Source organism: Telmatherina bonti, assembly GCF_933228915.1.
Source record: "Telmatherina bonti genome assembly, chromosome: 10".
NCBI classification, from domain to species: Eukaryota; Metazoa; Chordata; class Actinopteri; order Atheriniformes; family Telmatherinidae; genus Telmatherina; species Telmatherina bonti.
The window spans coordinates 36,857,425-36,871,633 of NC_136628.1; the positions used below are offsets into that span (position 1 = coordinate 36,857,425).

The following is a 14,209-nucleotide window of genomic DNA, read 5'->3' on the forward strand; positions in this document are numbered from 1 at the left end:
ACACCAGCAGAAATCACCTCTGATCGCTCTTTCTTGATCATTAAAACTAACATTATTCATTATTCTTTAATCTTCTGATGCCTTTCTGAAAGAAGCCTGAGAGTAGAAGACAAATCTTCGGATTAAAAGCCTGAATTATTCTCTCCTAACGGGCTTTCAGCTCAGATCTGGTGTGTCTGCTGCTTCGGTCTGACGGTTAAAATGTAAAACAGACGCGCTATCTTCCTGACACCCAGTGAAATGCTGAAGTTACGGCATTTAACTGGGACATTAGTTCAGTTTCTGCTACATATTTACACATTTTCAACAAGACTCTGAAGAATCCAGAGACGTAACAGTTCTTCCAATGTAGCATCTTCAGGGTTAGCTAACCCCACGCTGCTAGCATTGGCGTAAAGGATCGCTACTTTCCCATTAAAGCATCGTTTCTTATCCGTTTACGTCGTCCCTGAACCGATAACGTCATAGCTCCGCCTCTCCATGTGGAAACCTGCCATGCCCAGCACTGAAACGTTAAAGTCCTGCGTTCACGCATCAGAAGCTACTAAATCTGCTCGTAGCATTTAGCTCGATTCCTCGCCATCTTCCACTTCATGGCCGTTTCTGAGCATGCTCCGTTTCTTCTTCTCTGGTTTTGGGGTATTTCTGCCCTCAAATGAAAACCATGTGTGTTCCACATGTACATGCACATGTGAGCCATGTGCACAAACATGTGACCTACATGTGAACAACAACAAACTACATGTAAACTGCAAGCGCTTCACATGTGATTCATGTGTTTGAATCAACTGATTCACATGTAATTTGCATTTTTTTTCACATGTGAATCTCCTGAAATCCTTTCAAAACCACAGTTTTGCCGATGTGGTCCACATGTATCGACACGTGTTTGTAGTGTACGTTCTACACGTGTGTTTTTTTCTGTCAGGTGTGGCAGCGTTACAGCCGCTTCCAGATGAAAACTGTGTTTTGGGGGGGTCTGCGTGTGGACGCACACGTTACTGGAAACAATTCCGTCTTCATGGAAAACTTCAAAAAATAAAAATGGCTTCCATCTCCATGACGTCGTCTCCATAGTGGTTTAACTCAGGATAGTCCGCGTTGGTCTCACCTTCCCTTGGTGCAGTTTGCGTTCACACCAAGTGAAGTGAACCAAAACACCTGGACAACATCATGCGGTTCCATCTGCTGCTGGGTCACCAAGTCAAGCCAACTTTATTTATAAAACACTTAAAAAAACAGCAGCAAACACGAAGCAAAGAGCTGAAAAAACAGACTTAATGATCCGTAAAATACATAAAATATCTAAAGAGTAAATAAATAACATCACAAGACACAAACTGACAACATAAAAGCAGTGAAACAAGAGATAAATGAAGCTAAACTGGGAGAATTGGTCTCTACAACGACTGCTGACAAGGAAGAAAGAAGAAGAAAATCCAGCTCAATGATTGGCTACGACTGAAAACAGCTCATATGCTGCAGGTGAAACAACGGAGCGACAATAAATGTCTTCAATCTGGTTTCTGTTTTTACTTTGATCCAGCTTCACCAGAATGTGTCCAGTATGAGACAGCGAGGCATCCGCCATGTTGGTTCATCTGAAGGTTCCGTTTGCTTTCACACTGCACATGAACCAAGACCAAGACGCCAGGTTTTCACGTGGACCAGAGTTCCATACGGGCCGAGCGACCCGTGGAAGTGGACCAGGGTCCATTCAAACTGGCCCAAACCTAAGTAACATCAGACCAGTTTGAGAAAACACAAACAGTTTGGTAACGAGACGCCACCTTGTGGCGGCAGTAATGAAAAACAGACCATTCTGGATCAAGACGAACTATTCCCACCCGCTGCTCTCATGGACTCTCACTCTGCTAACCCACTCGGACGACCTCCAGCGACCGTCGGAAGCGACCGTCGGAAGCGGCCGTCGGAAGCGACCGTCGGAAGCGACCGTCGGAAGCGGCGACTTCTGCAGTTAAAATGTTAACTGGAAATAGATCTGACATCCAGTCTCTCCCAAACAGCAACAGAAAGCCGTCTGACGTTATTGATGCAGGAAAACATCTTGAAAGTGGAACCAAGCAAGAGAAATGGAACTGAAAGAAGAACTGGAGCCTCCTGATCTTCACGCTGCTGTTTGTGTAAACATGGAGTTTGGCTCCAAACAGGAGCAGAAACCTGAGCTCCAGAGGCGCCGCTGACCCAACGGATGGAGGACGGTTACAGTTTAACCTGCCTTTCCTGCAGAAACTCCCTCAACAAAAACACGCATTTCCTCTTCTCGGTTTCTGCCCAACAAACAGAAGAAGCAGAAGGAAGGACGTCGTCGTTTCACCTGAAACAACCCTGATCTGGCCTGCGAACACGCTTCCAGCCGCGTCAGCGATAAACAGGATGACCAAATGAGATTCAGAACATTCCTGGAATTCACATGCGAACCTTCGCGTGTTGTTGTTTTTACTGAGCGTGATGCGTGTCCTTCAGGACGAGACAACGAGAACGTTCTCTGCTGCTTTCCAGGTGAAACTTAAGCTTGTTCCATCATGGAGAAGCAGGTCTGCAGCGGGGAGAGGTCACTGCGGGGGGCGATGTCTGCTTTATGAACCCGGTTGTTTCCTCCACCAGGTTATGTTTTTCCCGCCGTCTTTGTGCTCAAGATAACTCAAAAAGTTACAGACGGATTTTTATAAAAACTTCAAGAGTAGTTGGAAATGTGAAAATGAAGAAGTGATTAAATTCTGGTGGTGATCCGGATCACCGTTTGGATCCAGGAATGTTTTAAAAGGATTCTTTAACTTTGTGCTTGGCGGAGGTTTCCGCTCTCCGAGTTTCTAGTTTCTGATTTAACCAGAAACTTCGTCCACGGCTGGGCGGATCGTGCACGCGGCGGGGCGGGTCGTGCACGCGGCGGGGCGGGTCGTGCACGCGGCTGGGTCCGAGTGTTTTATTGGCACATGTAAAAATGTTGGTACTTTCTCACCACCTCCATCAGCTGTTTTATCAAAACGTTTTACCTGCAGCAGTAAAAACGCGGAAGCAGCAACTCCGCTTCCTGCTTTCTCCGTGTTAACCACGCCCACCTCACATGTCCGACCAATCACACAATACTTCTTGGATCACGCAAGAAAAAAGTTCTGCAGCCCGATGTGTTGAGAACTGTCTTCAAACACGCCCGCGAAAACAAAATGACGTCATTTTCTTCTCGGAGCCTCGAGAAAGAAAGAAAAAAGAAAAAAAAGTTCTGTCTTCTGGTGGAGGATGGAACAAGCTTTACGCATGTCGAACAGAACTGTTGATTCAGACACGTCTGCCGTAATCCGACACATTTCCAAGACCTTCCCGCAGCCTCGTAGCCGTGGCGATCTGCTGCGTTTGTTTAGTTGTTTCAGACACAAGGCAGGAAGAGTCTTCCTCACACGCGTGATGGAGATGTTTGGTAACTTTAACTCACTTCATCCAAGTTTGCCTCAAAAGTACAGAATTTCCTCAACGTGTTTGGTCACTTTCCCACCGTCAGAACGGCCCGCAAAGACTCATGATGAAGATGATGATGGTGGTGATGATGATGATGATGGAGGCCCACACCCCTCTCACCCCCTCCCACCCACTGGCCTCGCCCCTCTTTCCTCCAGCTTTGATAGGGGATGCTGGAGCTCATCATTATTTCTGGACCAGGCCACACACACACACACGCACGCACGCACCCACGCACGCACGAGCGCGCAGTCGCGCACATGTCGCGTGCAGAAAGCCTGAAATCGCTTCCAGCTGTCTGAACTGGTCCCGCAGATGGAGGCAGGACCAGAAACAAAGCGCGTCTCGTGCACTCTGCAGTGCGGCTCGCGCCACGCCGGCTCACTTCCCGGATTCAGCTCGTGGTGCTCGCGCTGACTGGGGGAGTGGGGAGGAGATCCAGTCTCCTCATCCTCTACTTTACACCTGAGGATGAGGATGCACCGCGCGTCCCGGGGCTCCGTGCGCATCCTCAGCGCGCACCAGCAGACAAACACAAGCCAGAAGAGGAGCAGAGAAAGGAGGAGGCTGAGGAGGAGCTGGACTCACCAGTCGGTGTCCGAAGTCTCATCAATGACCTCCTGGTAGGCGGTCAGCAGGCCCAGTCTGTTGTGCGCGAGATTCACGGCCATGTTTCTCTGCGAGCATCCAGACCGCTGCGGATGGAGAGAGACGCGGAATGAGACCACACAGAGGACGGTCAGCAGCAGCAGCAGGAGGAGGAGGAGGAGGAGGAGGAGGAGGAGGAGCAGGAGGAGGAGGGTCCGACTGGGAGAGACAAAGAGGAGAGGAAAGCGTCCGACGGGTCCTAGCGCCGCCTCACCACCTCGCGGCTCCAAAAGAAATAAATTCTGCTGCTAAAAACAAACCGAAAGGAAACTCTTCTTCATTTGTGGTCGATTTCTGTCAAAAACCGCAGAGAGGACGTCACGAGGTGTCAGCTGGTCAGCAGGACTGCACGTGTTTGGAGGAACTGTGGAAATATCCATCACAGCGTCATTAATCTATGGAGTGTCGCAGGTGACAATATTAACAATTTTATTATTATTATTATTATTATTATTATTATTATTATTATTATTATTATTATTATTATTATCATCAACATCATCATTGTTATTATTATTATAAGTAGTAGTAGTAATAATAATGAAAATTATTATTATTATTATTATTATTATTATTAATCATAATAATAATTATTATTATTATCATTATCAATAATAATAATAATAATAATAATAATAATAAAAATAATATTCAGTAACACGAAAAATACTCTAGACCCCTCTGACAAGCTGTGACACCTTACAGGGACCGGACAGCTCGTACAAGGTGGTCCGGTACCCCATACTCCCGGAGTACCCCCCACAAAAGCCCCCGGGGGACACGGTCGAACGCCTTCTCCAGGTCCACAAAGCACATGTAGACTGGTTGGGCAAACTCCCATGCCCCCTCCAGGACCCCAAAGAGGGTATAGAGCTGGTCCACTGTTCCGCGACCAGGACGAAAACCACACTGCTCCTCCTCAATCCGGGATTCGACTATCCGGCGGACCCTCCTCTCCAGGACCCCTGAATAGACCTTACCAGGGAGGCTGAGGAGTGTGATTCCCCTGTAATTGGAACACACCCTCCGGTCCCCCTTCTTAAAAAGGGGGACCACCACCCCAGTCTGCCAATCCAGCGGTACTGCCCCCGATGTCCACGCGATGCTGCAGAGGCGTGTCAGCCAGGACAGCCCCACAGCATCCAGAGCCGTAAGGAACTCCGGGCGGATCTCATCCACCCCCGGGGCCTTGCCGCCAAGGAGCTTTTTGACCACCTCAGCGACTTCAGCCCCAGAGATAGGAGAGTCCACCCCTGAGTCCGCCAGCTCTGCTTCCTCATGGGAAGACGTGTTGGTAGGATTGAGGAGGTCTTCGAAGTATTCCCTCCACCGACCCACAACGTCCCGAGTTGAGGTCAGCAGCTCCCCACCTCCACTGTACACAGTATTGATGGAGCACTGCTTCCCCCTCCTGAGCCGCCGGATGGTGGACCAGAATCTCCTCAAAGCCGTCCGGAAGTCTTTCTCCATGGCCTCGCCGAACTCCTCCCATGCCAGAGTTTTTGCCTCGGCAACAGCCGAAGCTGCATGCCGCTTAGCCCGCCGGTACCCATCAGCTGCCTCCAGAGTCCCACAGGCCAAGAAGGCCCGATAGGACTCCTTCTTCAGCTTGACGGCATCCCTCACTGCCGGTGTCCACCAACGAGTCCTGGGATTACCGCCACGACCGGCACCAACGACCTTACAGCCACAGCTCCGGCTGGCCGCCTCAACAATAGAGGCATGAAACACAGCCCATTCGGACTCAATGTCCCCCGCCTCATTTTATTATTATTATTATTATTATTATTATTATTATTATTATTATTATTATTATTATTATCATCAACATCATCATTGTTATTATTATTATAAGTAGTAGTAGTAATAATAATGAAAATTATTATTATTATTATTATTATTAATCATAATTATTATTATTATTATTATTATTATTATTATCAATAATAATAATAATAATAATAATAATAAAAATAATATTCAGTAACACGAAAAATACTCTAGACCCCTCCCCCCCACACACACACACACACACAGAGAGAAGCAACCTGAAGTGTTGATCCTGACGGCAGGATGGATCCATGTCTTCATGATGCTTCCAGCAGAGTCTGATGCTACCATGTGAACGTGGAGCTGAAATGGAGACTCATTTTTAAATAATTGATTACAGCAATTTTTAGCATTTTTTAGGCCAACAATCAGAGATGCAGTAATGCGATCAGACGTGTTCCAAGTCATTCTTCAGGGTAGGAAAATCGAATAAAAAAATTGAATGTCGGGATTTTTTGCTTCACAATTTAAACATCGTCATCTTCATCTTCTGCCACTTATCCGAGGTCGGGTCACGGGGGCAGCAGCCTAAGCAGGGAAGCCCAGACTTCTCATTCTTTCGGTCACGACCCACAGCTCATGACCATAGGTGAGGGTAGGAACGTAGATCGACTGGTAAATCGAGAGCTTCGCCTTCTGGCTCAGCTCCTTCTTCACCACGACAGACCGGCGCAGAGTCCGCATTACTGCAGACGCCGCACCGATCCGTCTGTCGATCTCGTGCTCCATCCTTCCCTCACTCGTGAACAAGACCCCGAGATATTTAAACTCCTCCACTTGGGGCAGGACCTGACTCCCGACCCGGAGAGGGCAATCCACCCTATTCCGGCTGAGGACCATGGTCTCAGATTTGGAGGTGCTGATTCTCATCCCAGCCGCTTCACACTCGGCCGCGAATCGCTCAAGCGAGAGCTGGAGATCACGACCAGATGAAGCCAACAGGACCACGTCATCCGCAAAAAGCAGGGACCCAATCCTGAGGCCACCAAGTCGGATCCCCTCAACACCTCGGCTGCGCCTAGAAATTCTGTCCATATAAGTTATGAACAGAATCGGTGATAAAGGGCAGCCTTGGCGGAGTCCGACCCTCACCGGAAACGAATCCGACTTACTATCGGCAATGCGGACCAAGCTCTGACACCTGTCGTACAGGGACCGGACAGCTCGTACAAGGGGGGCAACTCCAGAGTGGAAGAAAGTCCAGCCCCTCTCGAGGGTACTGGTTCCAGAGCCCAAGCCATGCGTCGAGGTGAGTCCAACTATATCTAGTCGGAACCGCTCAACCTCGCGCACAAGCTCAGGCTCCTTCCCCACCAGAGAGGTGACGTTCCACGTCCCTAGAGCCAGCTTCTGCAGCCGGGGATCGGACCGCCAGGGTCCCCGCCCCTTGCTGCCGCCCAGCTCACACTACACCCGACCCCTACGGCTCCTCCCGCAGATGGTGAGCCCACGGGAGGTGGGGCCCATGTAACCCTTTCGGGCTGAGCCCGACCGGGCCCCATGGGTGAAGGCCCGGCCACCAGACGCTCACTCTCGTACCCCGCCTCCAGGCCTGGCTCCAGAGGGGGGTCCCGGTAACCCGCGTCCGGGCAAGGGAACATTCATGCCCAGGTTGGTCGTCATCGTAGAGGTCGATGAGCCGTGCTTGGTCTGGTCCCTCCCCTAGACACCTGTTTGCCATAGGTGACCCTACCAGGGGGATAAAGCCCCCGACAACATAGCTGCTAGGATCTTCGGGACGCACAAACCCCTCCACCACGATAAGGTGACGGCTCAAATTTAAACTTTTTTTTTTTTTTTAAATAAAGAAAAATCTTTTTTTTCTTTTTTTTTTTTTTAAACAAACAAAAATATTCCTTTATAAAATTTTTGTCATTTTTATTGTGTTCATTGATATTTTTACTTGTCTTCTTGGGCATTATGGCAGCAGAATGATAATATGGCTCCTGTGTTGTTTTCCTAATTGAAATAAAGAAAAATGTTAAGGAAAAAAAAGGTTTTGTGCATTTTTTGGGTTTTTAAAAAACACCAATATCAAGGAATCGTGAGAGTCGCAATTTAACCTTCATCATGGACACCCCTGTACTAGATGCTAGCTCTGTGTTAGCTGAGATCCAAACTTCAGATTATTATCTGTTTCGTATCCGGATCCATCGGCAGCAGCGTCATGATCACCAGAGTTTACCTCTCAGGTGCTCATCATTACAAAATGATCAGTTTTTACTCGTAAAAAAATTTATCAGTACAACAGGCAACAGCCAACCAATCACAGTGAAGCTGCCGTCAAGACAACCAGACACAAACGCAGCAACGTGGACGTAATCCCTTCTGATTGGTCAGTTTGTGATGACGTGTTTCCAGATGTTCTTGCTTGACACCGTTGTGCTCTTTGCTTGACTATATGTGCACATTTCACCGGACGCAGACGCAGCGCAGGTTGAAAACCAGCTGGAGTCACTCTGGGCTGGTACATAGCTGCTTCCGGAGGCGGGGGAAAGTGCGTCAGATGTGGAGTGTTGTCAGAACGTGGAGAGACAGCAGCCAGAGTGGGAGGCGGCATGAATCGTTGCGTGCCAACTTGTGGAAACGTCGCAGACCCGTTTACTTTATAAACGCTTCAGCTCTACAGATGAATGAATCAACAATCATTAGCTACGTTTACACGGACGAACACAGATCAGAGATTCCAGCTGACGTCTTTACAGGCTGGATAAAAGGACCAACCTGTCAGGTTTGCATCATGGAGAGATTTAATACGATCGGAACGTGAGACGTTATTCCGTGTCGGAAATACCAAAGATCTCGTAGGTGGTCAGATCCAGTTCTTTCCCCCGACTTTGCAACTTTATTTCCTGCACTGGCAGATTCAGTTTAACGTCCATTTCCTGCTCCTTTTCAAAGTAAATGTGGACGTTCGTTTCAAACGTTGCCATGGTTCGGTCAGATCATCCACTAGGGGGCGGTGTGGAGTCAGAGTTCGCGTCAACGTCTCTACTGCACCGCTATAAAGCTGTTTACAACTGTCCAAAAACACCAGAAGAAGAAGAAAACCTCATCTTCTGCTTCTCCTTCGGGTGGAACACAACTAGTCCACGTTTGGAATTGATCTTTAAGTTCTGATTCACGGATTAAAGCATAAATTTTCATGTTATTTCCTGTAGGAAGCAGTGTCGGCCTGATCTCCTCCGTTCAGCCCTGATCGGATCGTTTGTCCTCGGTGGAAAGGAGGTTTAGTTTCAGCTCCTTCTGCAGGACATCGTCTCATTTAGAGCAGATTTGCCGTCAGAGTCGGCTTCTTCCTCTGCAGCTGCTTCACTCTGCACAACCAGCAGGAAAAAGCTCCATTCTGCGAGTTAATCCAGCTGCAGATTCTCCATTTCCTGCAGGTTTTCACCACGTTGTGTGGCTGAAAACGCGATGATTTCAGAGAACATTAGTAGCCGAGGACACGTTTGTGTCAGCAGAGAGAAGAAGGCGTCTGCAGGAAACGAAGACCTGCAGAACGTTTCTGGCCGGGGGACGCAGAAGACCAGAGTCAGGGACATTCATCATTATTTACACGTCGTGTTCGAACGTTTGGCTTCATCAGAAGCGTCCTAAACCCTCTTTCTCCAAACATCCACTTTAACAAGTCAAACCTACCAGTTCAGACTGGTTAACCATCACATCACCAACATGGATCCAGTTCAGGCCTGGGCTTTAGATAAAGTCTGGTCCTGTGGATCTTCTGACCTGCAGCGTTCCTTCTTCAGCACACCTGAACCAGATGAGCGTCTCGTTATCAGGCGTCGCAGAGCAGGACGACCTTCTTAAGACCCACCTATTTCCACTGGGATTTTACCCTGAGTGAGTTGGCTTTTATTGCTTTTATTTCTTTTATTTTTTTTCATTGTTTTATATTTTATGGTTTTAAATTTTACTGTTTTATTGTTTTGATATGTTAATTATGTTACGTTTAGCACTTTGTTCAGCCGTAGCTGTCAGAAAGTGCTTTAAAAATAAAGTTGGCTTCCAGACGAAGGAATTCAGACGTTTGATTAACTTAAATTTGTTCTGAAGCTGCATGAAATGAAAACCCCCGTCAGATTCATCAACGTGTTCGTTAAAGGCTGAATTTGTATTTTTCCTCCTAGATCGGTGAATCTGTTGCAAGTTTGAAGGACGAACCAGCTGGTTTCGTTGGGCAGGTGAGCAGGCAGGTAAATGCCTATAAAAGGTCAAGATTTCCAGGCTGTGAGCAAACACAGAGGAAAAACAAGCGGAAAATAACAATAAAGATGTGAGATGAACCTGATTTCCCACATTTTTTAAGTGTTTCCCTGATTCTCAATGATCCCATGAGGAGATTTAGATACTATAAAAGCAGTTTTATGTTCAAACGGGTCATTAATTCCTCCTGAACCTGGACAGCAGCGAATCCAGCATCACCTTTATCACCTGTCTCTTCTCCAAGACCTGTCCAACCAGTAAAAGTCAGCCCGATGTTGTCTCATCTCTTGGTCCCATAAAGTTCTCCCAGGTTTCCATGACGAAATGGCCTCTGAGCCGACATTCAGCTGCTAGCTTGTGACATTGTCGTAAAGCTAAACCTAACTGTAACGGGACGTTGTGGTTTTTTAGCCTCGCAGGACGACAATTTCAGCAGCAACGTTGAGAATAAAGACGTCTGAAACCCTTTGGTACGTCGCGCTGCTTTAAAGTGTTAATGCTTATTTAGACAATGAAACTGAGTGATATGCTGTGTTCAAGTCCATCTGGGATTTGTATTTATTTACTATAAAGACTGTTTTCTTATTAAACCGCCCTGATAAAGTCGGCGATACAGTTCATGCTTTTATTTTCCTAAACATCCAAAGCAGCTGTCTGTTCAACAACACAAATATCAGAGGTTTAATATTAAAACAATAACAAAAGACATTATTACATGTTTTTGTGACAGGGCTGGAGATGCTGAGCTTGTAAAAAGCAAGTTCCACAAACAAATTTTCTGAACGTCCCAGAATGTAGTAAACGCACATATTACTGTCACTTTTTGAGGAATTTTGGCGTCAAACATCACCGCAGTTTTGGCTCTACCACTGCAAACATTATATCAAAACGTGTCTCCATCGGGAATAGTTTGCAATCACTCCTGCTGTACAAAAGTCTTATGGTGTTTAAGTAGTTCACAAATAAAATACAGAAACAGTTTTTTTTTCCCCCATAGGAATGAATGAGATTTGGCCGACATGCGCCAAAATCCCCGCCTAAATCTGAGATTTACGACTCAGGCCAACGTTCACTTAGAAACATCATTCAAAGTCCAAACGGGTCATGAAAGATAAAACTTTGACTGACTAAAATGACATTTTTAAATCTTTTATGGTTTTAACACAATCGCAGGTTACGTTATAAGAAAAAGGAGAAATTTGCCAAAACTTCTCTCCATGTTAGCCGTCATGCTAAATCTGGCCCAAAACCTAATCCGAAACAAGTGCGTCCCACGCCTAGTTTTCATCGTACACACACACAAAATGCATCAAAACAAAGGAAAACCAGTCGGCTATTTCGGCCGCGAAGGAGCTGAGATCGTGCATTTAGAGCTACGGAGCTTCGATTGTCGGAAAGTCCATGTTTTCCTCCCATTAACTCCCATTCAAAAGAATTTTGGATTGTAAGATCTAAACGCATTTTTAACGTGTTTTTAACTCGCAACTGTTTAAATTCTGTTGACGTTACGGTAAAACAAACTACATCCGTGTGTTCCTTCAACCCTTCCACCGCTCACGGTTCAACGCGGTTTGGATCCGATTTGTCCGTTGGGAGCAGCACTTGGTTGTTCCGGCGTTCCGCATCGGCACTCATCGGAATTTCTGAAGAAATGTTTTAGTTCTTTCTGATTCTGTGAAATGGAAGTAAAAGAAAACCATTCCTCATGGCTTTTAAGTGGCAGAGATTTTTATTTCTGAGAAGAATTAAAATCCAACAATGAGCGCCGGGGTTGTTTGGCGTTGGTAAAAGGGAAACGGGCAGGTAAATGCCCATAAAAGGTCATTTTATGGACATTTCGGTGAGGAATTCCAGCTGGTCGGTCTCTGCACCTCCAAAACGACGCCTGTTTGTTCCAATTAAAGATCCCTGCAGCGTCGCCGCCCCTCCTCCATTATCCTGCAGGCCTGGAGAGCCGAGGGGAAGGTATGCGGGCTCCATGCCAGCCACCGGGGCCTGGGAGACAAACACCGAGGCCGGTTACCGTGGCAACCACGCACCAATGACAGGCTGAGGAGGTAAAAAAAAACCAAAAAACCTCCTAAAAGTCAACTTTTCCGGGAAAGGGAGAGAAAAGAAGCTGGTTTTCACTTCATTCCTCAGCAGCTGAAAAAGAAGCAAGAAAAGGGTCTGAAAGAGGAATTCCTGGACGACGAGGTCATCGGATCAAGAAAAACAACCAAACTTTTCTCTGATTAGACTGTTTTTCTGTTGCTTTTCCAGGAGAAATCGTTCAACTTTCCTCCTCAGAGGGGTATCGATTGATTTATCGATCAGGTCTTAAACTGAACGTCATCGCAGGTGGACAGATGGAGGACATCTGTGTCCTTTGTTTCAGAGTCAACATCTCCTTTGTCTCCTTTATTCCTGGAAGTGTCTTCGTTTCCCTCCGTCCTGGTCGGTCTCCTCTGAGGACGTTTCGTCCAGCAGAGACGACCGACAGGAGACAGAAAGTCAGACCTGAAGAGGTGAAAACGCTCGCTGAATGTTTCCATCCAGGAACAGATGTGGACGCACAGGCGTGTGTGTGTGTGTGTGTGTGTGTGTGTGTGTGTGTGTGTGTGTGTGTGTGGATTAGTGGAGGATGTAGAGGATGCTGAGCTGCAAATCAATCCCAACTCCTCTGATTGCTGTAAAGCCGTGTAACCTCACATTGATCAGAAATAATAGATGGAAACAAAGTGGTTTAAAGAAAATCACACGTCTGATAAGAAACAGATGAAACAAGAAATCACTCAGAAATGACGACTGCGTGTGGATATTTACACGCTTAGCATGAAAAGGAAAGACTGGTTTATTTTTCATTAAACATAAAGAAGAAGAAAAAAAAAGCCTAAAGGGAAAAAAAAAATTTAAACGTGTTTTTCCTTTTTTTAAAAAAAAAAAAAAGAGATATATTTTTAAATCAAACCAGTTCCAGGAACTTTTACTGCACTTCACATATTGCTATTTTCTAGAGGTGTGTGTGTGTGTGTGTGTGTGTGTGTGTGTGTGTGTTTGTTGGGGGTGGGGGGGTAACTCACTGATGTCCACAATAATAAAAATAAACTAAAATAAAATAAAAAAAAAACCCATTTAAATATAAAATATATATAACAAATAATTAAATTGATAATTGATTAAATTAAATAAAAATAAAATGAATTCATTAGGAAGTTAAAGATTTAGATTGTTTGGATGATTTTAATGTGTTTTTCAGAAGCGTGACGTGAAAGTTAACCTCAGCGCGTCGTCTTCGCTCTGATTGGAGGAAACAGAAAACAGGAAAAGAGTCATTCTGCTTGAAGAAATAAATGATTTAACAATTTCATGCATTCATTAAGAAAACAATGCCATGAAATATTTTAAAATATTTATAACATACTGTTTTCATATTTCTAATAAAATATATATTAAAATGTTTCTAAAGATTCTATGAAAATAGAATTTATAGAAATATTTCTATATAAATATTTTATGAAAATATTTCCATATAAATATTCTATTAAATATATTCTATAGAAATATTCTATTAAAATATACTCTGTAGGAATATTCTAATATATTCTATAGAAATATTTTTATATAAATATTCTGTTAAAATATATTCTATTGGAATATTCTATTAAAATATATCCGATAGAAATATTCCAATAAAATATAATCTATAGAAATATTTCTATATAAATGTTCTATTTAAATTTTTCTATAGAAAAATTTCTGTAGAAATATGATTTCCTTTTAGAGGAAATGAGTAAATTAAATTGTTTGTAAGTAAATATTTATCTTACAGTGCGATACAGTTTATTAAATGACCCTCCGACGTCCATAAAAACACCAACAGCATCGTCTCCAAGCCTGAATGTTCCAGAAAGCAGCTCTCCACCGTGGTGGGACCAGTCCGGACCCTCCAACTCCGAACTGCTGAAAGCAGGAACAACATGCATGAGCTGTGGTTATTTCTGATCTACACGCTGAACTGGTTTCATCCCAGTCAGCATCCAGACCTGCTCAGTCCTCAGAAAAC

General features: G+C 45.2%; 1 protein-coding gene across 1 annotated transcript in view; it reads right to left on the bottom strand.

The window, feature by feature from the left end:
• Positions 1–4,192, bottom strand: part of dbn1 (drebrin 1) — a 127,846-nt gene extending 123,654 nt beyond the window's left edge. The window contains exon 1 of the mRNA XM_079248319.1: positions 4,066–4,192. Coding sequence (XP_079104445.1) covers positions 4,066–4,148 — 83 coding nt within the window. The 5' untranslated portion in view covers positions 4,149–4,192. The remainder of the gene's footprint in view (positions 1–4,065) is intronic.
• Between the last annotated feature and the right edge of the window lie 10,017 nt (positions 4,193–14,209).